Below are 25,340 nucleotides of genomic sequence, written 5' to 3' on the forward strand. Positions count from 1 at the left end.
CCATCCGCCCTGGGGGGTGATTTCTTACTTTCTGTCTCTCTGTCTCTCTCTGTCTTTCTGGTGTGCACACGCGCTCTACAGCAAAAACCTCTCCAAAGATAAAGAAAAAAACAGAAAAAGAAAAAAGTGTGTGTGTGGGGGGGTGGGGGTGGGGGGCGTGTGCAAGTGTGTACAGGGAGTGCAGTGTATGTATGTGTGTATACACATGCACAGGGAAAAATTCAGGACCTGAACCCAGGGCCCACACATGTGGTTTCAGCATCGCAGAGCTTTGCAGGACTGCTATGTCATTCTCGCTGGCCTGTCCCCACATACTTAAACAACACTTAGATCATATGAAAAGACCTCAAAAAGTTCATGGAAAAGAGGAATGAAGGCATTTATTTATTCATTTATTTTAGCAGTTCTTGCCTTAAAGTGCATTTGCTCGCCAGGGAGAGAGAGAGACAGAGACAGACACAGACAGTGAGAGGGAAAGTAAGAAATCACTGTTCAGTGGTTATGGCCATGCCATAGTCCCTTCTCTTCCGTTCTCCTCCTGGGAACTTGGTGCACATGTGCAAGCTCCTGGTACGATTTTTCAAGTCACTGGGTCTGGGACTTGAACTACAGTCACGCCATGTGGGAGTCTGGCAATGTAACCACTACACTACCTGCTGACTCTGAAGGCATTTATTTTGATGCAAAAAAATTTTGAAATCTATGCGGAGTTTTTCTATAACATGCATTTTCCACAAACAGTTTGAATATTTCTAGTAATACAATGTTAAAAGGTTTCGTCCTGTCCTTTGCTATTTTAAGTCTTTAAAATGTTTTGAAATATGATGTTTAGCATATAGTTCATCACCTAACTTCCTTAAAAAATGTAGTTTAATAAAACTATTAGACATTGGAGTTGTTTCTGGCTCTTTCCTATCTTAAGTAGCAGGGTTGAAAAGCCTCACGCATAAATTGTTGTTCACATCTCTTATCGTTCAGTGAGATTCAATTTCTAGGAGTGAAATGACTGGGTCGAAGGATCTGAAGACATTTAAAATCTGAGGCCAGCAGGTGGTGTGGTGGTTAAGCTGCTGGACTCCCACATGGTGGGACCTGGCAGATTGAAAATCACTTCAGGTCTGTGTATGTGTGTGCCCAAAATGCCAGGAGGAAAATGGAGGAGAAAATATCACGGCATGGCCCTCTCCTCTGGGGAGTGACTTCTCACTTCTCCTCCTACTCTCTTTCTCTCTGTCTCTTGCCGGTGAGCTCAGGAGCCCTATGGCAAAAACCTAAAAGAGAAAGAAAAAAATCTATGCTATATCTTATAATTATCTTCCATAAACGTCATACCTTTTAACCTTCGGCAGTTTATTATATTTACTCTTTCCATAACAATGGTTATGGTACAAATAGTAATTTTGTCATGTCTCCTATGAAGCTCGAAATGTTTTCTGGCAAAATCTCTGATGTGTGTGCTTTCACTTTTGCACATGAATCAGTCCTGACCTTCACTCTATTTAGTCGAGCCACTTGTCCAAGTTGAAATACTATCCTTATTCTCTCACCAACCATGACTCAACAAAACAAACCCAATATAGGATCTTTTTAAAGATAACCAGGATTTGGGGCCAATAGTTAGTGTAATGGCTATGTCGCTGGACTCCCATGTAGTCAACCATGGTTCGAGTCCCAGATCCAATGGCTTAAACTCACATGGGGCACGTGTGCGTGTGTGCCCAAGATCCCGAGAGGAGAATGGAGGAGAAGGGACTGCGGCATGGTCATCCCCCCTGGGGAGGTGATTTCTCGCTTTGTCTGTCTCTCTTTCTGACTAGCGCACATGCCCTATAGCAAAAACCTCTCTTAAAAAAACAAAACAAACAAACAAACAAACAAAAAAACAACCAAGATCTTATCCTTACACTGCATATCTAAAATGTTTTGTCTATCTTCATGGTTCCTTAAGGCAGAACACCTGCAAGAGACCTCACCCAATTATCCATAGGGCCAGAGACTAATGTACACAGCACAATGGATAAAGAATTTTTTTTTTTCTTTTTGATACAGAATTTCTAAGGCAAGATCCCTGGAGAGCTGATGCTTGACCCATTATCTCAATAGGTCTCCTTACCTGTTATAGATGGAAGAGTAAGAAGCTTTTATTGGCTACTGAATGTCATGTTACACAAGAGAGAGGTTAAAGCCACTGTGAGAGATCTGAAGAGGAAACCAAATGAAGCCCCACTGCAGATACTTGCCTGATTCTATGGAAAGTCTCTGACTGCTTGGAAAGAGAAAAATACATAGGAGACAGATGAAAGTCTAGGAAGAAACCTGCTCAGGCCAGTAGGTAGTGTGGTGGATAAGGAGCTGGACTACCACATGGCTGACCACAGCTTGAGTCCCAGATCCAGCTGCTTGAGAATCACACCAGACGTGTTTGCATGCATGCCCAAAATCCCAAGAGGAGAATGGGGGGAGAAGGGAATGAGGTGTGGTCATACCCCTGGGGGGATGCTTTCTTACTTTCCCTCTGACTGTCTCTGTCTGTCTCTTTCTCTGGCAAGTACACATGCCCTATGGCAAAAACCTTAAAAAAAAAAAAAAAAAGGAAAGAAAAGAAAAAGAAACTTGCTCTTTTACTGTGCCTGTTTAGACAGGAGACCGATTACGTTTTTTTTTTTTTTTTTTTTTTGGCCAGTTTTGTTCCATTAGCAATATCTCTAGTTATATAATACTAGACAAAGCATATTATCAAAGCTCTTTGCTGACTTGAAGGAAGGAACATAGTACTTTGAGTTTTATATCCTCAATTAATGAATACATTTATAGGCATCATGATACTAAAAATGACAGAAACGCTTTTCATCCTGTTTTAACGACAGACACCACCACCTTGGTAGCAGCTTTAACTTACCTGATCAGGACTACCCAGAAAAGCATGTGAAGGGCCAAGAACAGAACTCCACTGGCCAGATCTCCATTTCAGAGGACCTAGCCCCACACAGTCCAGCCCTGAGTCTAATGAAGGAGCACACCAGACCAAGCAGAAAGCTCCTGTGCCTCAGTGGCCACCACACCTACCATTCTGGGTGAGCTTCGTGGAACAAATGAGGGTGGCAATCTGAAAGCTATCCTTTGTGCTCTCCTTGCTTGGGGTAAAGCCGGCCAGGTTTTTGGATGGCTGGAGCTCTTTTTCTTCTAGTTCTGCTTTAGTCCCGGGCAGGGTCAGGTAGAATTTGGTATCTTCCATTTTCTTGTTGTCGCCCTGAGCAAATAAAAAATAATTTCTATGGTGAGCACAGAGTGTTTCCAGCGTGAGAATCATACTGTTAGCAAACTATACTTAAGATCTCCTGTACGTCTGAGTCACTGTGATATCTTTCTACAGAGTTTGAGTCCAGGAATAATTTTCTCATCTGAAAGTGGAATGAACTAAAAACTAGAAACAGGAATATCTTACTCTCTGCTAGAATAAAGAACAAGGCTGGGTTTCATTTTCTTGAACCTATAAATGGTCACAGTTACACTTCATCAGGTTGATGGAGGAAGAATTAACTTGCTGTGCCACAATTCTATCTGCAAACTAAGGAGATGGTAAGAAATATGTTCATCACTAGAAGGCAACTGTGTGACAACCCTCTGAATGTTGTTGGCTACGTGAGATCTTTTAGTGTCTATTTTATACTCAAAAATCTCAGTAGAAGCCATAGTTTGGCAACAGTTACAAGAAGAAAGAATGGGGACAAAACTTCTAGGGAAGGAAGCAAGGCCCTGTAGCACAGAAATAGCGTCTGGCTCATGGTGATATGAAAACCACATCCTACCATGCCCACCACACGCTCTAACCAAGCCCAACACTGCAACTGTCGATGCTCCACGCAGGACGATGCACGCAGCAGATTAGGGAAGCTCCCCTTCGATTCACTGCCATGGAACTCCACTTGCAGAAGAGGGGGAGACGCTCTTTAAAGACTACATAATAATGCAGCACTCTCTCTCCAGAAAGGGGAAGGCAGACTGTGCACCTGATGCTACCAGAGCCCTCCGGGTTTCCGTACTTTAAGGGGCACATACACACAGCTTTAGAGAGGTTTCTGATGTCTGTACACCTAAGTGACAAAGCCTTAACAGCCACTTTCAAAGGCAGTTGATATTTCTCCAGCTATTCTTGGAGCACCAGTTTGTTAACACCACCTTATAAACCACCAGATCGTGCCTCCCGTCCTGCAGAGTGGTGCCGTCAGGGTTCATCAGTTTCACGAAGGCCACCCCGAATGCTCGTTCCGACTTATCTCTGGCTGAAAAGACAGAAGTACATGTCTGAGCAGTGCAGAAAGACATGAGGAGGTCATGACTGTGACGGCTGATTTCACATTTTGCTCTGGGGTGTGACATTTGGCAAGCAACATAAAACTGCACAGGCTGGGTGTATCAGAGGCTCCCCAAACTGAAATCTTCTGGTACCCCCAAGAATGCTCTTATTTGTGAGGTTAGGGAATATCCAGCCAATTGATCCAATCAGAAATGTGCATGTTGACTCCAGCTCCACCCTTTGTCAACCACATGTCCTAATACTTCTGGACTTTGTCCCTTTTCTCTCTGTTCCTTTGGTTCCTGAGTTCAGGCCACCTTCTCCTACTTCCTTTATTTACAAGATCTTCTGAACCAGTCTCTGCCCCTACTCCTCTCCCACCTAACACTTTTTCCATGCCTCAATGAAAATGGGGTGTCCACACTCAAATTCAACCATGTCAACCACCTGCTTCAAAACCCTTGAATGGGCTATTCTCAATTTCTGTTGTCCTAAGAGACTTGGTAAGGTATACATCACAAATCAGAATTTATGATGTTGCCCACATAATTGGAGGAAGTGAAATAGTTGGATGTTTGTTTCCTTTGTAGAACTTGTAGTTTATTATTCATCAATGTTTAGGGTATTTCTATGCTAAGAGCACTGCTGGGCATTGGGAATGTTTATGGAAGGACTTCTGTTCATGCTCTCCTTCCCAACGTATCACACCAGGTGCCAGGGGAAGCAGATATGGGCGCCCTGTGGCTTCTGGGGAGGAGGGTCCTGCCTCACAGGTGGACAGAGCATGTCTCTCCTGCTCTTCCAGGGTCAGCCTCATGGGCCACGGGGTCTTTTGCTTGGGTGTCTATGGCTGGGGTACCTGGTGGCCTGTTATCACTGCAGACACAACTCTAAGGTCTGCTGTGACTTATGTACCCCACAAGGGCCGAATAATAACCCACTGCATGAGTACATCACGTTTCTTGTTCATTCTCCGGCTGAAGGTCATTTGGGCTGTTCCAACGTTGGGTGTTATGAATAAAGCTGTTACTACTCTGTACCGAAACCAAGACCAAACCAAAACCCAACACCAAAACTAGAAACCACCCTTTAATGGTTTCTCCTTAATGTGGTTCCAAAATAATCTTTATCCTTCATGACCTGGCTCCAGTTGATCATTCTTAGACTGCAAAGGTGTCAGTCCAGATTCTATCACTTACCAGCCTGTGACCAGAGGCCAATATACAACCTCTTGGTGCCTTAGTGTCTTTATGTACAAATGTGGACAAAAGCACTGTGCACCTTATTAGATCACTGTGGAAACTAAACAAGATTGTGTAGCAATGGAGCTTCACATAATGTCTGGTAAGAACTAAGTCCCCAATAACTGCTAGGTTAGGAGAAGGTTAGGAGAGTGTAGAACCGTAACAAGTTGCTGATATTTGACTTTTTTTTTTTTTTGCTAAGCATATGTGCTTGCTAGAGAGACAGAGATAGAGAAAATGGGAAATTACCACCCCCCCAGGGGGATGGCCAGTCCACAATCCCTTCTCCATTCTCCTCTTGGGAGACTCACATACTCGTACCCAGTGTGAGTCTCAAACTACTGTATCTGACTCAAAGGCCACCTGCTGGCCCCTTGACTGTTTTTTTGTTTTTTTAATTGTCAGAGGGTAGGGGGGAGAGAGAGAGTCAGAGAGGGAAGAAAGTGCCCCTCAAAGGGGCATGGTTATGCCACATTCTCTTCTCCGTTTCTCCATCCTGTCAGGAATTTGTACCATCGGCACATGCTCTCGACATATTTTTAAAGCTGCCAGGGCTAGGGTCTGAACAGCTGTTCATCACATGGAATCCTGTTCCTTTAACAAGACTATTGGGCCAGCCCAGTTTTTGATCCTCATAAAAGGTAGTTTTCATATGATAATAATCTGAAATGATTACTTTTTTAATGTATTTCCTTTTACTTGTATACATCTTGAATCCATATAAAATTATTCAGTATACATGCTTTCTTTTTTTTTTTTGGAGAGGTTTTTGCTACAGGGCGCATGTGCTCGCCAGACAGACAGAGAGAGACAGAGAGACAGAAAGCGAGAAATCACCCCCCTGGGGGGGATGGCCATGCCGCAATCCCTTCTCCTCCATTCTCCTCTCGGGATCTTGGGCACGCACGCACACGTGGCCGGCGTGAGTTTTAAGCCACCAGGTCCAGGACACGAACCAAGGTTGACTACGTAGGAGTCCAGCGACATAGCCATTACGCTAACTGCTTGCTGGTCAGGTATACACGTATTTTGAATGAAACAAAGTGGTATTATGTTATAGACCTAATTTTATAGATCCAGTCTGTAGCTTCCAACTATTCTACAGTAAGCTGCTTTAAACACTCACTTATCTGAACTGCCCCTGGGATACCTGCATTATCTCTAGTTCTAAATCTGACATTTTTTTTTTAAAGACATTTTTGCCTTAGGACACATGTTCTTGTTAGAGAGAGAGAGGCAGAGACAGTGAGGGGAGGAAAAGTGAGAAATAACATCTTGAGGGGATGGCCATGCCACAATCCCTACTCCTCCATTCTCCTTCCGGCATCCTGAGCACACATGCACACATGCCTGGCATGAGTTTTAAGTCACTGGGTCCGGGACTCGAAGTGTGGTCAGCCATGTGAGAGTCCAGCAACACAACTGCTAGGCCATCCGCGGGCCCCCTAAATCTGATGTTATTATTGCTCTCGCTGTAGCCGCACAGAGCTCATTTCAGTTCTGCAAACGCATTTCTCCCCCATTGCCATTGACTGGGCTAATTTCTACCTACCTTTAAGTCTCAGCTACGATACAGGAAATCACATACACAAATCCCCCACACTGGCTTGTCTGCCGTGCCATGTGTCCCCTCACGACTCTCTGCCAAAGGACATGTCGTGCTATTCTGTACACCATCACCCATTCTCTGGTCCGACCTTCCGAACTAGGCCATAGGTGTGGTAGTGTCCTACTGGCTGCAACACACCAAGGCCCAGCCTGCAGCCTGGTTTATGGTATCCACTAGTTCATCTTGTAAGGAAGGGTTTCATCTTTATAAGATACTGAATGAGAACAAGGTGTTGTTGGAAATTTTGTGATCAGTCTGAAAACAATGTTTTCTTCTCTGCCCTTTAGAGCAGCCATTTCAGAAACAGAAACGGTCACTAACAACTTGAAATGGTTCTTTTATGAAATTTTCTTTAATGAAAAAGTGATAATTTGGACAGAAGAGTCCGAACAGTTTTCATGCTTCAGGAAGTATCAGCAATATGGCGACATACACTGTGAATGAGAAGGGGACAGACAATATTTCCTCCACCTATTTGTGAAATTTTTTTTTTTTTTTTTGCATAGACCATCTGACAGAATGTTAAGTTTTCACAGAACACATCATGGGGTAATACTGACAGAGGGTGAAAACACAGACCTCAGAAGCCCAGCAAAATTCATTATTCTGGTTTCCTTAGCATTCATGAACTCTGAAGTAAAGTTGCAAAGAGTCTGGTGTCCATAGATCTTGTTTTGCAGATCAACAGAAGCACTGACAAGTGATAGCAAGTTTTTAGAAATGGAAACATGCCGTAGGCCTCCTAACACTTACATTCCTGAGATGACCTGTGCCGGAAGGTAAACCTGATATGACAGCGTGTGACCTCTTCTATTGCAATGGATACCTGCATGACAGTAAGGAAATAAGAGTTTATAGATACACAGGACTTGCACCAATGGCTCATTATACAGAATTAGGCTCAATTTTAGTGTCTTAACACAGCACTAATTACTACAGACTGAGACGTGGTGTAAGGTTTCGTTCAAAGGACACTGAGCTATTAGCAAACTAAAATAATCTCAATAAAAAGATCATCTCGATGTTTATTAAGGACTCTGAGTATGGAGATATATTGAATTTCCACTATTTTCTCAAGAAACAGTAAATTCTGGGGCCAGCAAGTGACGTGGTAGTTAAGGCGCTGGATCCCCACATGGCTGACCACAGTTCGAGTTCCAGACTCAGCGACTTGAGAGTCACACTGGGCACATGTGCATCCAAGTCCAAAATCCCAAGAGAAGAATGGAGAAGAAGGTATTGTGGATTGGCCATCCCCCCGGAGGGTGATTTCTCACTTTCCCTCTCTGTCTCTCTCCAGCAAGCCAACATGCTCTATGGCAAAAAAAACCCCATATATATATATATATATATATATATATACACACACATATATATATATACATACACACACACACACACAGAGTCTGTGGTGAGTAATATAAACATAAATATAAATTAAATTTTTTAAAAAAAGGAACAGTAAATGCTTCCGAGGAAAGTAACTGGTACTCTGAGGTCTATACGAGACCTTTCATGCTACCTGCACTGACATGGTAATAACTAGGGTCAATAACAGAAGGTAAAAAATAAAACAGTGGATCAAGGAAGCCTTCTGTTGCTTACATATAAAAACAGTAAAAACAGAGTCACTGGGCAATTTAAAAAAAAAAAAACAGAGTCTGTGGTGAGTAGATAAATTATGGCATGATTATATACCGGAAAATGATATAAGTAACTAAAAATACATTTCTTAAGAACTTATAATGCCTTGAGATAAATTTGTATACAGGGCATCATTCAAAACATATGAACTATAAAAAATTGTTACTTTTGAATTTATGAATTGAAATATGAGAACAATTCTTTTCTTTTTTTGAAGAAATTTTTAATTTTTTAAAAATGTATTTACATTCATTCACTGTACATCATTACAGCATACAAAATGAGATTTTTCCATCCAGAATACACTGTATATTGGCTCAATCAAGCACATCAACCTATGTGTTATTATCAACAAATAATTCTCCATTTCTTGTTTCCTGTATATTTTGCCTTTTTTCCCATCCTTGATTCCCTATCTCTCACCCTCTGCCATCTCCCACCCTCCTCCCACACTGTCTCTGGTATCTATGGTTGCTTTATATGCCTTTTCTCCCAACATTTTATTGTTTCACTAAATATCTTAATTAATCTAAATATTTTCAATAGCAAGCACAGCTGATACATACATATCCATAAACACAAGTTTGTCTTTAGGCATAAACCTCAGTGAGTAGAATGAACATACTATAAAGTAGCACCTAGCTAGCACTGTATAGCTTACTGCAGTCATCAAATAGGTATTTTTAATGAATTTTTTTAATAAAAAAAAAAACAGTTTTTTTTTTTTTTTTTTTTTTCCTGAAACTTTTTTTTTGGGGGGGGAAAGGTTTTTGCTATAGGGCGCATGCGCTAGCCAGACAGACAGAGAGCGACAGAGAGACAGAAAGCAAGAAATCACCCCCCAGGGGGGATGGCCACGCCGCAATCCCATCTCCTCCATTCTCCTCTCGGGATCTTGGGCACTCACGCACACGCGCCCAGCGTGAGTTTAAGCCACCGGGTCCGGGACGTGAACCGCAGTCGACTATATGGGAGTCCAGCGACATAGCCATTATGCTGACTGCTGGTTCCCAGGAAGGACAAATGCTCTTATACAGAAGAGAATTACCAGCTCCCTTCTCAGACAGATCCCATAGGCAACTTACCTAAAACTGCAGGATAAAAAAAAAATGGGGGTGGAAAGAAAACAGGAATCTAAAAACCTAAGGGAGGTGTAGGAGATGACAAGGGTTACAAATGTTGAAGTCTCACCTTGACAGTCTCATACCAACAGGGCTGCTTGACTTGGTAATAGACTACTGACTTGTATTCTGAAATGCCTTCGTATCCAGCACCAGGATGAATTGCTTTCTTTGGATGGAAAGAAAAAATTAGGAAGAGATAAAATGTTCCGAAAAGTGAAAGTATTCTCCATACCGAGCGTTCCTCCTCAATTCCCGAAGTGTCAAGCACAGGCCTCATAATGGCATCCACAGGCTGAGAAAGTGTGAAGGCTTCGTGAAGAGGAGGGTAAAAATGAATGTCTACCACTTTATTTAAGGGTCTAAATAATAAATATGGTAGCACTAAGGGACCCAAGGCCATCTTACCACTTTCTTTCCTATAACTTTTATTCTCTTCCATCCCCACCCATGCATTCTCCTTCCTCTTTCCTCTTCTTCCGCAGGGAACAGTGACCTCACGATGGTGACTAGGAGTTCGGCCATATAGACAGATGTACTGCTGTTGGAGAAAAACAATTTCTCCTTCCTGGCTGCATTTTGCTTTAGGGACTTGTTATTCTGGTACAGCACAGCCACTCAACTTCAAGGCTGTGTCTTTTCCTAGCATTGAACCAGGCTCGCTGAAGCACTTCCACACTGGTGAACAAAGCCATAACACAACTAACAACGAGAAGATGTAGCCTTGAAGTGAGCTCAAGGGGCTCAAGGGGTCTATGAACTATACAGATGAAACACCTCCAGATGATGGCCCATGACACTGTATTTATCCCTCTAACACGGAGATGACCTGGCTTAGTAAACAGCGTGGATATCTATTTCTTTCAAAGATTACAACATCCATGGAAAAGTGGCAGGTTGTATTTCACTGTGTCCTTGAGGACCTGCACAACAGGACACTCAGGGCTGAGTGAACCAAGAGCTCAATTTCTGGATTGCAAAGCAGGTGACCAGGGCTCATTCAAGGGGTGTCAGATTTCAGCAAAGGTAAGGGAGACCTCCTATAACTACATCATCTCTAGCCTTCTTCTTGACATCAGATTAAGACTGACTTCTCCATATGGATAGAAAACTGCCAGAGTGGGAGGAACTCTGGAGTGTAAGTCAGGACACTGGATCTCTTCCCAGCTCTGCACTAATACCTGTGTTTTCCAGGGGTGGGGAGGATGGAGATCGACTTAACACTTTTTATGTTCCAGTTTTCTGATTATTAAAACTAAAGTACAGAAGCACTTGACCTCTGCCCAAGGGTTCTCCTAGTTTCCCTCCTCTCTGATGGGCATGTCGCCTTTGGTTCTGCTCAGGTGAAGGAAATGTGCCTTTTGAGGGACAGCCAGGCCACTTTACTCAAGCCCCACGTGAACTTATCGTGCTTGAGAGCGGCACAGTCACTTGAAAGTAATAACGAACCTCTGCATCAGAACCTTTCGCTTAAAGTCATTACTGGCTGGAGTTATTTCTTAGCACAGGAGAAATATGAAAATAATGTCCAATGGCTTCATCAATAAGACTGGTAATTGCTAACCATGAATTTAACATTTTATGTTTTTCTCTTATGGAAAACAAAACCCGTCCCAATGTAGAGAATAATTAAAAGCAGCCCACAAGTCTATCGTTAAAGAGGGATGCGGTGGCAGCAGGACTTCTGGGGACGCTTCATACCTCTAAGAGCTCACCCTCTTCATCATACACAGACATGGTCACCTCCACGTTCTTTGGCGTCTTCTTTTTCCCTTTGTCAAACTCCCCATGGATCAGGGTGACATAAATATCATTCCGAACATCTCCTGCAACATGACAAGCTGTTCTGTGAGTGTTGCTGAGAGAAGTTGTTTTTAAGTTTCAGGACATAAAAGATAAATTAAGTATGACTCGGTTTGCGTTTATAATAAAATATTCAGACACCAAGAGTCTTCCCTGTGTACGGCTGTCTTTAGCTTACTTCCTTCTACTTTTCCATAGAGACCAAAATACATTTTTGAAAGTTTATTTCTTTCATGAAGACAGACAGAGGAAGAGCTAGCACTGCCAACAGGATCTTATTTTTTTGGGGGGAAGAGGTTTTTGCTATAGGGGGTGTGCACTTGCCAGAAAGACAGAGAGAGACAGAGAGACAGAAAGCGAGAAATCACCCCCCCCCCCAGGGGGGATGGCTATGCCACAATCTCTTCTCCTCCATTCTCCTTTCGGGATCTTGGGCACGCACGCACACGCACCCAGCGTGAGTTTTAAGCCACCGGGTCCAGGACTCGAACCACTGTCAGCTACATGAGAGTTCAGCAACAGAGCCATTACACTAATTGCTGGTCCCCCCATCAGGATCTTAACACGGATCTACTCCTAGATCAGAGGCACAAGCATGCCCAGCATATTTAGGGAAGTCTCCAGACTTGAACCGGGAACCTTCCCATATGGAAATGATTTGGAGAGGCTATGTTTTAACACTTTTATCACCATCTGGCCCCTAGATTACTTTTTTCCACTTCTCCAATTGGGGAAAAAAAGTACTTCCCATAGTTGCTGAGGGCCAAGGAAAATAAGCTTGTTCACATATTTCAGTTTGAAATCTTGACATAGTCTTTGTCAATAAAGAAAGTGACAATTTGTATCAAAACCCGTAATTGACACAGCAATGGCCACTGGTACTATTTGTCCCAAAGGATTAACACTGTGAACAATTATTTATTTATAAGGATAATTTATTACAGTATTGTTTGTGAATGTCAAAATTTAGAAACATCCTCAATTTCCAATCACAGAGAGTTGGTTGAATAAATTATGGCATAACCAGATGATGGGGTGATATTCATAAAAAACTGACTGAGCACCTATTCTGTCCCCAGCACTGTGCTAAGTGGTTGGGAGACGACTGTGAGTCATACATCAGCCTTGCCCTCCTGCATGGTCTACAGTAGCAAGGGAGGAAGCATTAACCAAATAATCAAACAATTCAACGTATCACTCCACATGAAGAATAGACCAGGCTCTATGAATGCATATTACACGGCCCAAACCTTATCTGGAAGGTGTGGGAATCCTTCCTTTCAGCTGATATCATAGACAGGGAGAGCAGGATGTACAAATGCCCAGAAGTAGAAATCTATACGGCCTTAGTCCTCATAGTGAGGGGGTGTCTAATGTGGAAAGAGGCTTCAGAGACAAACAAAAGGCCAATCTCCCAAGGTTGACAGGTCAAATGAAGAATTTGTAACTTCATCCGAACCTAAATAGAAGTCAATGGAATGTTTTCAGCAACAGCAGAGTGGGACGAATCTGGTGTGTTTAGGTCATCCATGCCACAGTAGAGAGAAGAGGATACAGAGGAGGAAAAGCAGACTGAAGAAAGCCAACTATGATGCCATGGCAGTTGTCCAGGGAAGAGATGACAGTAGCTCCAACTCATGTGGTGGCGGAAAAGGTGGAGCGAGGGGGGGTGGGTTGCAGAGGTCTTCTACAGGTAATATTGGCAGGTCTTTTCCAATCACTTGTGTGAGGTGTAAAGGAAAGGGAGGTAGGTGTCAGGGGTACTGGCAGGCTTCTGGTTTGCTCAGCTGGATCAATCGCAGCACTGGTCTCTTACATAAAATACAATAGAGGAGCCCCAGGTCTAAATGCACAGGATTATGATGTCTGAATAAGGATGATGACTAAGAATTAACCAACCCAAGACAGGAGAGAAGTTTTCCAACTGGGGGTGGAAACAGTACCCACTGGAGTCCTGAGGTAGGAAGTAGTTGGTTGTATGGTCAAGGAGTTCAAAGGGGTGCTAGAAACTAGGATTTGAAGGTGTTAACAGATGGGAGCTGAATGAATGGACAAGACCACTTAGGGAGAGGACACAGGTAAGGAGGAAAGAGGGCCTGTCGTGAGCTGAATGAACTGTTTCCCTCAAATCCACATGTTGAAGCCCTAGTTTCCAGGATGTGAGAATAACTATATCAGGAGACAGAACCTTTAAAGAAACACTTAAGGCAAAATGAGGTCCTATGAGTGAGCTCTTGTGCAATATGACCTGCGTCCTTATAAGAGACTGGGACACAAACAGAGATGACCCTGTGAAGACAGAGGGAGAAGAAGGTCACATACAAGCCAAGGAGAGAGGTCTCGAAAGGCCCAAGGATGCCTATAAACACCTTGACCTTGGATGTCCATCCTCCAGAAATGTGAGAAAATACAGTTCTGTTCTTGAAGTCACTTAGGTATTATTAGCAAACTGATATGTGCCCTAAGGACCAACAATTGAGGACTACTGACGTGAGGTAAAAGACGAGGCGGCAAAGGAGTTTTATCAGTGGCCCCAGGGAAATGTACACCATCATCCCTGATGAATTTTAAAGCCTCTGATGGCCTGGACATTCTGTAAGTCAATCCTATTAATAAAAAGGATCTTAATATTCCTTCTCTTGGCTGGCCCCAGGGTGTAGTAATTAAGCACTGTATACAGGAAGCCAGGTATCACATGGCTGAACCCATTAGCTTCTAGCTGGGTGTGCAAGCACCTATGCTCAGGATCTTGGCAGGATAGAGAATCAGAGGAAAGAGAATTGTACCATAGCCTGGCCCACTAGGGGATGCCTTCTCTTTCTCACTCTTTTTGTTGCTCATGCACACATATATGCCCTTTATCTTGCATTAACAATAAAATGGTTTTTCCACCCAAATTTCAAAGGTAAACTTGTGTGCACAAGGAATAATTTTTAAAATTGTTTTCAGATTTCTGTTTGCTGTAGCAGTAAAACTGCCTTTAGTTAGGGAATAAGAAGATTTTAACAAGTAGACAAAATATTTTCCCAGAATGCTAGTAAATACGTATTAGATTGAAATAGGCCTAGAATAGATGAAATAAGCAGAAAATAACCAAAAAAGACCTTCTTTTATGAGAAAAGAATAATATCCGTTTTATAGCTCTTTAATACGTTCATTCCACATTCATCCAAACTCCAGGATGTGTAGACTATATGTGCAACAAATTACCATTGCCCCTTCACCTCCCAGAGGAGGAAAAAGACCTTGTATTATTTTAAAAGAACTTGAATTTTAAGCAGTAGGTATCAAGTTGATATTTATTTTATTTTATTTATTTTTTGGGGGAAAGGTTTTTGCTGTAGGATGTGTACGTTCCCCAGAAAGACAGAGAGACACCGAGAGACAGAAGTGAGAAATCACCCTCCAGGGTGGGTGGCCATGCCGCAATCCCTTCTCTTCTGTTCTCCTCTCGGGATCTTGGGCACGCACATACACGCGCCCGGCGTGAGTTTAAGCCGGCAGGTCTGAGACTACAAACCACGGGTCGACTACGTGGGAATCCAGCGACAGTCATTATGCTAACTGCTGGTCCCCCAAGTTGATTTTTCATAAGTCTTCCTCACATGGCAGAGTTGGTTTTCTAGAATTCTCATTAATAGCAATTAATTTCTATTCCTATGTGTGAAGGTCCTTGAGGGAATGACTTCCTTTTACTTCCATGATTACGAAGGGCATGGGTGAGTGCACCCTGAAGAAAACACATGTGCAGATCCCCAACCCGGGGTGGTAAAAAAGATGACACGAAAGAAGCTGCACAGTATTTACATCCTGGTCACCACGAGAATGGGGAAAGTTGGAAGACAGTTGGAGCATATGAAAATAGAGCAGAGGGTCCCCTGAGACTGAGCAGAGCAAGGAGACCACGGCGCTGGGCATTCCCTAATGAGAAAAGGCACGTGTGAATGAAGTGAACGAGTCTCCTGTGCCAGAACTCCGTACTACCATCCGCTCGCTCACAGTAAGGCAAGTGTTGGGAAGCATTCGGGAGGGGTTTACACAGAGTAGAAAGAAAGAGAGGGTGAGTAGAAAATGTGGAGTTACATTTAAAAACGTCATCTTGGGCTTGCATTCAGGGTGGCTTTCTAGGGTACTGCAACCCTATTTCTGTCACCTACTGTTTTGCAGCCAGTAAATATAAACAATAACCAAGTCGTATGGAGTCAAATTGCCTCAACTATCCTCTACACAGAAAAATGGGCGAGTCAAGCAAAGTGCTTACCTGGCAGGATTATTTCAGGAAAGCCCATTTTTCGGGCTATTGCTGTTGATCTATCAACCAAATGTGAAAAATTCTTCTGAACCTGTGTGAGGTCACCTGGCAATAGTTTCAAGGATACCCAAAGCCCTTTAAAGAAGTAAAAGATAAACTTTTAGTTTTCTGTATAATCTATAGAACACATACACACAAATGTTGAGAAAAACATATATGTTCTGTAATAATACCAAGGAACTTTATTTTATTTTTAGGTTTTTGCCACAGGGCATGTGCACTTGCCAGAGAGAGAAAGAGAAAGAGAAAGTAAGAAATCACCCCCCCCCCAGGGGATGGCCACACCACAATCTCTTCTTGATTCTCCTCTAGGGATTTTGAATACATGCACACATGCACCTGGTGTGATTTTCCTTTTTTTTTTTTTTAAAGATTGTTTGCTATAGGATGCATATGTTTGCACGAGAAGACAAAGACAGAGACAGAAAGCAAGAAATCACCCCCCAGGGAAGAAGGTCACATGGCATTTCCTTCTCTTCCATTCTTCTCTAGGAATTTTGAGCATGCATGCAGAGGCACCCAGTGTGAGTTTTAAACTGCCAGGTCCAGGACCTGAACCACTGTCAACTATGTCGGAGTACAGAAACGTAAACATTATGCCATTTGATGGTCCTGTGCCAAGCATGATTTTCTTTTTCTTCTTCTTGTTTTTTTTTTTTTTTTGACAGATATTTTTACCATAGGGCACATGCGCTTTCCAGAGAGACAGAGACAGAGAGACAGAAAGTGGAAAAATCACCTCCTAGAGGGAATGGCCACGCCGCAATCCCTTCTTCTCCATTCCCCTCTTAAGATTTTACGCACGTACACACACACACACACACACACACACACACACACCCGGCCTGAGTTCCCATGCACCTGGTCTAACTTTTCAAGCCACCAGTTCTGGGCTTAAACAACAACTAGCCATGTGGGAGTCCAATGTTTTAACCACCATGCCACCTGCTAGCCCCAGTACATATTTTGTTTGTATTATTCTGATCTCTCTTCTCTTGATTTAAGGAAATGTAATGAGATAAACTTATTCAGAGTAGAACACAATTATTCTCAAATCTCTATTTGGCATATAAGTTTACCTAAAGTCAGCAAGTCAGCATTGGGAATGTAGAGTAGATCAAAGTTAGGAAAACACTCACAGGATAAAAAATTGCTCCATAGATTTTACAAACTACAACTGAGATCCAATTCACAGCTGTGAATACAAGAGTATTCTCATCATTCAGCATCAAATGCCTCTGTTAGGAAGCTGAGGTGGGCGGTCCTAGCAGAGGCTGTTTTGTATCAAAGAATGATAATGAAAAGGCAGGAGTCCAAGGGCCGAGCACTGGATATCCTACCACACCCTAGCCAAAGTCCCTTCCCAGCTCAGTACTTAGGGCTCTGTACCTTGTCCTTTGTGATTCACTTCCTTCGCTGCTATCACTTTATTTAAGACTGAGGTGAGAGGCTCATTCTCCCCAATCACATGGGATGTTATCAAGGGTGACATGATGAGCTGCCTCTGGCGGATGTAGGTTTCCATGGCAATCCTAGGAAAGAGGAATGAGGTGAGAAGGACAGGAGGAAAACCAAAATCTTTACAGCACAACCTCAGACAGTGGTGAATCCCTGGAAGTGCTCTAGAGTAAGTGGAAATATAAACATTAATTGCGTAAGCAGAGGGCTCTTTCCATCTTTACTTTTCCATTGGGTGTCTACCTTAAACAGTCAATTCAGCTTAGAAATGACCTGAGACAAAGAGAGATAAAAAACAAATAAACAAGAATATAAGTGACAGCCAAATGTTATCAATTGTTAAATAAACATTATAGATCATAACTTTAGATTAAGCTCCAGCTCTGAGTTCCAACAGACCAGATCAAACTAAAATGGCGTCACTCATGCTAAAGTCCACTTCACCAACCAAAACTAAGTTATCAGAGAGAGAGAAAACAGACTAATTAGGTCAACAGATCAGTTTTTTTTTTGCTCTTCTGTTTGTTTAATTTGCCAGAGGGCATATACACTCACTGGGGACAGACAGAGAAAGAGAAATGGTCACACTGCGATCCCTTCCCCTCCATTTCTCTCTTCAGGGTAGTAGGCACACACATTCGTGCCTGGAGTGGTTCTCAAGCTGTTAGGTCTGGGACTCTAGCCGTGCAGTTGGCAACATAGAAGCCAGCTCACATACTCACCAGACCCTGAGCTGGCCCATGGACAGGACACTTTTAATTGGCATGATAATAAAGCTCCTTCTGCCTTTAATCCTTTAACAAAAGTAACTTGAAATAACCTGATTAACCAGTTATTTTATTTTTTTTATTGTTCTCTCTCTCTCCGTCTCCCTCTTATAAGGAAAGTAACTTGGAAATGACCAATCAGCGCTTTATCCTTTGTTCCTGCTTCCTTCAGGTCTTTTCTGTCTATAAAACCAGCTCTTCTCGGCTCATCAGAACACTTATTCTATTTTATGGAAAAAGGTTGTCCAAGTCCAGAACTGTCAGAACAGCCAATGATACCCTTTAAACTAAATTTGCTGTAATTTTGTTTTAATACAGTTAAGGTCAGAGGCAATGGCTGACACTTTTTCTGAGGTAGAAAAGGCTGCTGTAATGGAATTGAAGGAGGACTGTGGGAGAGGTGGGAGTGCTGGTCTCCAGGGCTAGTCCTACTTGGTAGTGAGCTCTGCAAGGGTCTCCAGGCCTCAGTTTCCTCATGTGTAAGGAGACAGGCTTGATGATATGCTTTTTGATGTTTCCATCTAAGTGCCAGGAGATACTCCTTAACTTATGATGGGGTTACCGCCCAATAAATCCATCATGAATTGAAAATATTATAAGGTGAAAATGCATTTAATACATCTAATCTGCTGAACACCATATCTTAGCCCAGCCTACCTTAAATATGCTCCAAACACTTCCATTAGCCTAGGGTTGGACTGAATCTTCTAACACATTTTAGAATAAAGTGTTGACTATTTCACGTAATTCATTGCATATTGAAGGAAAAGTGAAAAAACAGAATGGTTATATGGTTATTTCAACGATTCCTTCTGAACACCTATCATGTTTATTTCATCAAGTTGAAAAATCCTGTAGAGCCTGGTAAGTGGGGGGCCACCTGTCCAAAGCTCTGGCAGGGCCTTTGGCAAGGGTATAGATTCCCATGCTATCATGGCCGACACTTCCAGCATGGGTGCTGGAAAACAAGCTCCATTTGAATGATCACATCGGGCTGAGGCTAGAGAGGGTGATCAAAGAAGCAAACACAGCCCCCATTCTATAGACGGCAGAAGCGCTATCAGAGACCGCTGATCGGCCTGGTGCGGTACAATAGACTTCTGTCTTCTCTGCCCATTTCCCACAGGCCAGCTTTCTCTCTGCAGGGTTCCTTGTATCCCGACAATAAGCCATGCTGCAATATGTGGCTGAAAATGGGACTGCTATATTCTGAGTTGCTGGTCTTTTCCCATGGCTCTCTAGATGGACTAGCAGAACATATGCAAAGCCCTCCCTGTGTAATATGCTGCACAGCTTTTGAAGTAGGTTTTGAAAGCACTTGCCATAAATCTTAGGAGCTAAATGCCAGAGGTTGTGATCTGCATCGGGAACACGTTACAGCGGCTGCTGGCTACACAGTGAGCGGTAATCAAATTAGGGCTGGGTTCCTCAGGGACTCAAAGCATCTATTATTATACAGTTTAAACAATCTCACGGCAGTTGTGACACAGCTATCGGACAAGAGCTGGTTCAGAAATTAAGGAGAGAAGCATTTAACCAAAGGAAGAAAACCACTGCAAGAGTGAAACGAAACATATAACTAACTACTCATTTCAGATGGCAGTAATACCCATGAATTCTGCTGTTATGTTTATACATACATATAGTAACATTAAATACATGTGTATAGATAATAGAAGCAGGAGTCATGGATATGAACATTATATATAAATATATATTATAATATATTTATATTCTATTATGTATTTCTGCTCTTTCAATGTATATAATATATTTATGTATTTGTTAACAAGTTAACATTGTATTAAATTCACTTTGATATATTTAATGTACTTATTTAAATACATTTATATATTATATATGTAAGTGAATAAATATAAAGAATAGGTATAGCATTCATGGATATGAAAATTATCTCACAATTAAAATCAGCACTAAGTTACGTAAACTATTCTGCTTGCCGTGTTCTTAGAAAGTCAATTTTCTCCAAAATATTTCCTTTTGCATAATTTATCTATTTCCATTGAGTTGCCATATCATTTGTAGAAAGATGATATATTAATTTGAATATCCTTGGACTGGCTTCTGGAATTCTCAGTTTGATCTAATGATCGGCTGTCCTGTCATGACAGCTACAAGCTAACAGGGACAATGACCTTTAACTGAGACAGCCCTGGTAGGGGTCAGTTCCAGCAATACCCCCCGGCTCTCCTAGGCCTCCACCCTGCGCAGGTGGAGAGAGGAGCATGACTGCCTGAGCCCTCAGCATGTTCCCCCGCACTTACTCAGAGTGATAGGGACTGGGATTTTGCTCATTGACAGCTGCCCACTAGCCCACCCACAGCTGTAGCTCCTGAAGCACACATTGGGAAGGGGGGTGCTCTCCACATAGCTCTTCAGGGGACTTTCTTTTTTTTTTTCTTTTTTTTCGGTGAGGTTTTTGCTATAGGGTGCGTGCGCTGGCCAGACAAACAGACATAGAGAGACAGTGAGACAGAAAGCGAGAAATCACCCCCCAGGGGGGATGGCCATGCTGCAATCCCTTCTCTTCTATTCTCTCAGGATCTTGGGCATGCATGCACATGCGCCCAGTGTAAGTTTTTAAGCCACCGGGTCTGGGATGTGAACCGTGGTCGACTACATGGTAGTCCAGCGACAGAGCCATTATGCTAACTGCTGGTCCCCAGGGGACCCTTTCTTGTATTCCCAGGCTGGCTTTCCCTGCACTGCCAGGAACCCTGATCCACAACTTAGCTCTTCAGTTGCTTCTTTCTAAGCCTTTGCTTGAGTAAACTGCTTCTGCTCTCAGTGTGGTCTCTGGACCAACACCCGGGAGTTCTCAGCATCACCTGGGAGTGTGATGTGAAACACAGCCCGCAGGCCTAACTGGATCACACTCTGCAGTCTCAAGAAGCCCTCAGGGATGCACATGCCTGACACAGCGTGAGAATCCGTGTTTCCAACGAGATTCCCTGTCTCCCACGTTACCTGTGCCACACGATGGCGTACAGGGTATTCTGGCCTTCCTGACACTCCGGGGGCACCATTCTCTGGTTTCCAAGGAGGACATTTACTCTTTTTTGTGGAGAATCAGGGAAGCTCATTCTACCCCCTCAGAGTCCAAGAAAAAGGATTTCGAGTCAAGCATTTTGTTAAGGTCCTATCTGCTAATCATTCAGCTTAAAAGTCCTTCCTCCTCTCATGAAGAAAACAGTCCCCAGCACCTGGCTCTGTGTTAACACACCAGGTGAAAGCTTAATCTAGGTGTCAAGTCCCCCGGGATAACTGCCAAAGTACTTACTGCTGACAGGGAATAAAATGCTGCTTTTCTTCATCGTCCACCTTCCCATGTATGATATCGGTAATATCCATCACTAGGAAAAAGATAAACTTAATTGAAAAAAACTAATTGCTTCATGCCTCGGTAAGTTCCTACAGAAAAGGACAATATCAGCAAACTCAGCACTGGAGGATGAAAGAAACCAAGCAGGGGCGTTTCTTTTATTTCTTTGCCAAGGGTGACTTCCCACAGCATAGTCCGCACAGCAGAGAAGCAGATCATGAGGGGCTCAGGGAAGAGCCCTGGGGGTCCTGGGCCAACCCCTCAGACCACCCCTTTAAAAAGTTCGACAAAATGGGCCACTGGCTGGCACGGTGGTTAAAGCAGCTGGATCCCACATGGTTGACTATGCCAGATCTACGACTTGAAATACACACTGTGCGTGTGCCCAAGATCCCTAGAGGAAAACGGAGGAGAAAGAATTGCAGTGTGGCCATCCCTCTTGGGGGCTGCATTCTCACTTTGCCCCTCTCTAACTTTCTCAGCAAGTGCATGTGCCCCGTAGCAAAACTAAATAAATACATTCATTAATTAATTCTATAAAATCATGTTGTTAAATTCTTGAGAAATTTGAAACCAGATTAGTTTTGACTAAGCCTACATGGAAAGACACAGAGAACACATATTTTTGGCAGGCGTGCCAGAAGAATTAAAGAACGGGACAGAAACCTGAGACAGAAAGAAGTCAGCTGTCTGTTTCACTTGACTTGGTCTCACCTGATTTCCACATAAGCCAGGAGACCAGTTGCACAAAACAGACTGTACAGTAATTTGCTGCTTTACACACAAGAAGAGCACTTAATTCTGCTGCACGTACAATTTTGCTGAACTTTCAAAAATTTCAAGACAAATGGAATTAAATTACGAGTTTATTTTGGTACTCCAAAATTTGAAATTCATGCATAGTTTTTTTTTTTTTTTTGGAGAGATTTTTGCTATAGGGTATTTGCACTCACCAGAAAGATAGTGAGAGACAGAGAGACAGAAAGAGAGAAATCACCCCCCAGGGGGGATGGCCATGCTGCAATCCCTTCTCCTCCATTCTCCTCTTGGGATCTTGGGCACACACGCACATGCGCCCGGCATGAGTTTAAGCATCTAGATCTGGGACTCGAACCACGGTCAACTACATGGGAGTCCAGTGACATAGCTATTATGCTAATTGCTGGTCCCCATGCATAGTTTTTTCATAATACCATTTTCCATAAAATTTTCAAAGAGTTCTTATATTAAGTTTTTCCTCTAAGTTTATTTTATTTCGTCTCAAGAGAAGACAGAGAGAGAGAGAAAGAAAGGGAGGAAGGGGGAGAGATAGACAGTCCCAACAGGGTCCTCACTCCGTGGTTCACCATCAGTCTTTTTTGTTATTGTTGTTTTTAATTTGCCAGAGGGTACGTGTGCTTGCCAGAGAGAGACAGAGACATAGACAGAGAGAGAGAGGCAGAGAGAGAAAAAAGGGGAGAAAAGCATGCCCCCAAAGTTAATGATCACACCTCCATTTCTCACCCTGCCATGATTTGGGGGCCCAGGTACACCTGCCAGGTGTGTTTTTCAAACAACCAGCATCAGGATTCAGACCACGCACAGTCAGCCATGTGGAATCCACCTCCCTTAACCAGTAGGCCATGGAGCTTGTCTGATTCAGCTCTGTGAATCCTGGGCACACACGTGCATGCCTGTTGTGTGTTCAGGGAGTCCTGGGATATGAACCCAACACATTTTCCATGTGGGTTCAGCTGAGTTACCACTGAGCCAGCCTGGCCCCAGCCCCTCGCATTATTAAATTTATACAGACATTATCAGCTCCACTTTGGGAGCTGAGGAAACTGAGGCACAGCAAAGTTAAAGAACTTGCTTTGGTCCTAAGTGTCAAAGAGTCAGGGTGTAAACTCAACAGTTCTACCAAGCAAAATCACATGCGCACTGTATCCAGCTGCCAGAGAATGAATAAGTGGGCTGCTCCCAAGTTGCTGAAATCAGTCAGGGCCTCCAGCAAGAGGTGACTCCTGGGTTAATTAATTACTGTCTGGTCATAAGACCTACGTTAACAATCCATTCACTAGCTAACCTATTGAGCAATGAAAAGAAGTACTGCTACACAAGACAATTCTCACAGAAAACTAAGGATTAGGAAAGAAACGCCTTCTTAAACATAACTCAGACAACACGGTGTATAAGGCTTGAGAATAATAACTTCAGTGAAAGAAGCTCTAGAAAGCAGAGCATCACGTGCAGCTGCTGTCAGCCCTTAAGGGGACCCCGTAAAAACTGTACCGAAAAAACATTTTGAAATTTTTATTTGATCTCCAAAAAACAGGCAGTTCATTTGTCAATGCTATCATCTAGGTACTCTACTGATGCTTGGCATTAAGGCCCCCAGTAAATTAATTTCCTCTCCATTCCCACCACATGTAGCACCCTGAACACACACACACACACACACACACACACACACACACACAGACGCACACACACACACACACAGACGCACACACAGAATCTCTTAATTCTGCTGCACATACAATTTTGCTGAACTTTCAAAAATTTCAAGATAAATGGGATTAAAGTACAAGTTTAATGACTTACATGGCTCTGCAACAATCACCACCAGCCATCCCCAAACTTCTTCAGCTCTCCCCATTCCACACCAAGCCCCATTCCCTCGTCTCCCAGCCACTGGAGACCACCGTTCGCCATCTGCCTCTATGAATCTGACTAATTTAAATACCTCATTTTTTTAAAAATTTGCCTTAGGGCATGGCATGTGAGTTCACTGGAGAGGAATTGAGGAGAGGGGGTGAGTGAAAAGCACCACCCAGGGGGATGATCACACTATAACCCTTTCTCCTCCATTACTCCTTTTAGGATTCTAGGCATACACCCATGTGGGCCTGCTGTGTTTTTCAAGCTGCAGGGTCCAGGATTTGAACTAACCAGTTGACCATGTGGAATACTGCCACCTTATCCACCACCCTACCTGCTGGTTCTTTAAGGTACTTCATTTAAATGGGAACATATAGTATTTGTCTTTTTGTAACTACCTTATTTTACTTCGCATAATGTCTTCAAGCCCCCCCACCCCCATACTGTACCATGTGACAGAATTTTCCTCCTTTTTAGGGCTCAATGATACTTCACTGTATGAACAGGACACATTTTGCCTATCCATTCACGTGTTCATGGACACTTGGGTTGCTTCCACGTTTTGGCTATTGTGAATAATCTGCTATGCATATGGGTATACACCTATCTCCCGGAGACCTTGCTTTGGTGTATGTGTCATGAAGTGAGGCTGCTGGATTCCATGGTAATTTGACGTTTAATTTTTTAAGAACCCACCATGTTCTTTGCTATTTCACATCTGTCTCTGGGTCTTTTTTGTACCTGCTACTCCAAAAGGTCTTCGGAGTCCACAGGTGTGCTTCTTGCCCTCCTTCAGCTCCATGTGGCCCACTCGGACAATCTGGCACACGAGGCTGATGCGGGGCCGGATGAGGTCTGTGCTGCTGAGATCCTAACGGGTCAGAGAACACGTGGGAGAGGTCAGGCGGGGGCATTCTGCCACCAGCTCTCTTTTCCTTTCATTCTACAAGGGTATTTCGGCAAGTCCATTAAAAAATGAGATGAAAGTATGAGTCTGTTTAGTTGTGGGGGGTTTTGTTTTGTTATAGTGCAAAAATGTTTATAAATTCATGCATAGATTTTTCACGATATATATTTTTCATAGACTTTTTGAAGATCACCC

At 43.0% G+C, this 25,340-nt stretch overlaps 1 protein-coding gene across 4 annotated transcripts in view; it reads right to left on the minus strand.

Moving 5' to 3' along the window:
- Window positions 1–25,340, minus strand: part of DOCK5 (dedicator of cytokinesis 5) — a gene marked incomplete at its 3' end in the record, with an annotated part of 171,854 nt that overhangs the window by 89,824 nt on the left and 56,690 nt on the right. For all 4 annotated transcript variants that reach the window (XM_014589651.1, XM_027773738.1, XM_014589650.1 and 1 more), the window contains 9 exon segments: window positions 3,067–3,250; window positions 4,180–4,283; window positions 7,904–7,976; window positions 9,986–10,084; window positions 11,617–11,741; window positions 15,980–16,105; window positions 17,420–17,562; window positions 21,557–21,629; window positions 24,980–25,109. In XM_014589651.1, coding sequence (XP_014445137.1) covers window positions 3,067–3,250; window positions 4,180–4,283; window positions 7,904–7,976; window positions 9,986–10,084; window positions 11,617–11,741; window positions 15,980–16,105; window positions 17,420–17,562; window positions 21,557–21,629; window positions 24,980–25,109 — 1,057 coding nt within the window.

Source organism: Tupaia chinensis, unplaced genomic scaffold, assembly GCF_000334495.1.
Source record: "Tupaia chinensis unplaced genomic scaffold, TupChi_1.0 Scaffold000366_1, whole genome shotgun sequence".
NCBI classification, from domain to species: Eukaryota; Metazoa; Chordata; class Mammalia; order Scandentia; family Tupaiidae; genus Tupaia; species Tupaia belangeri.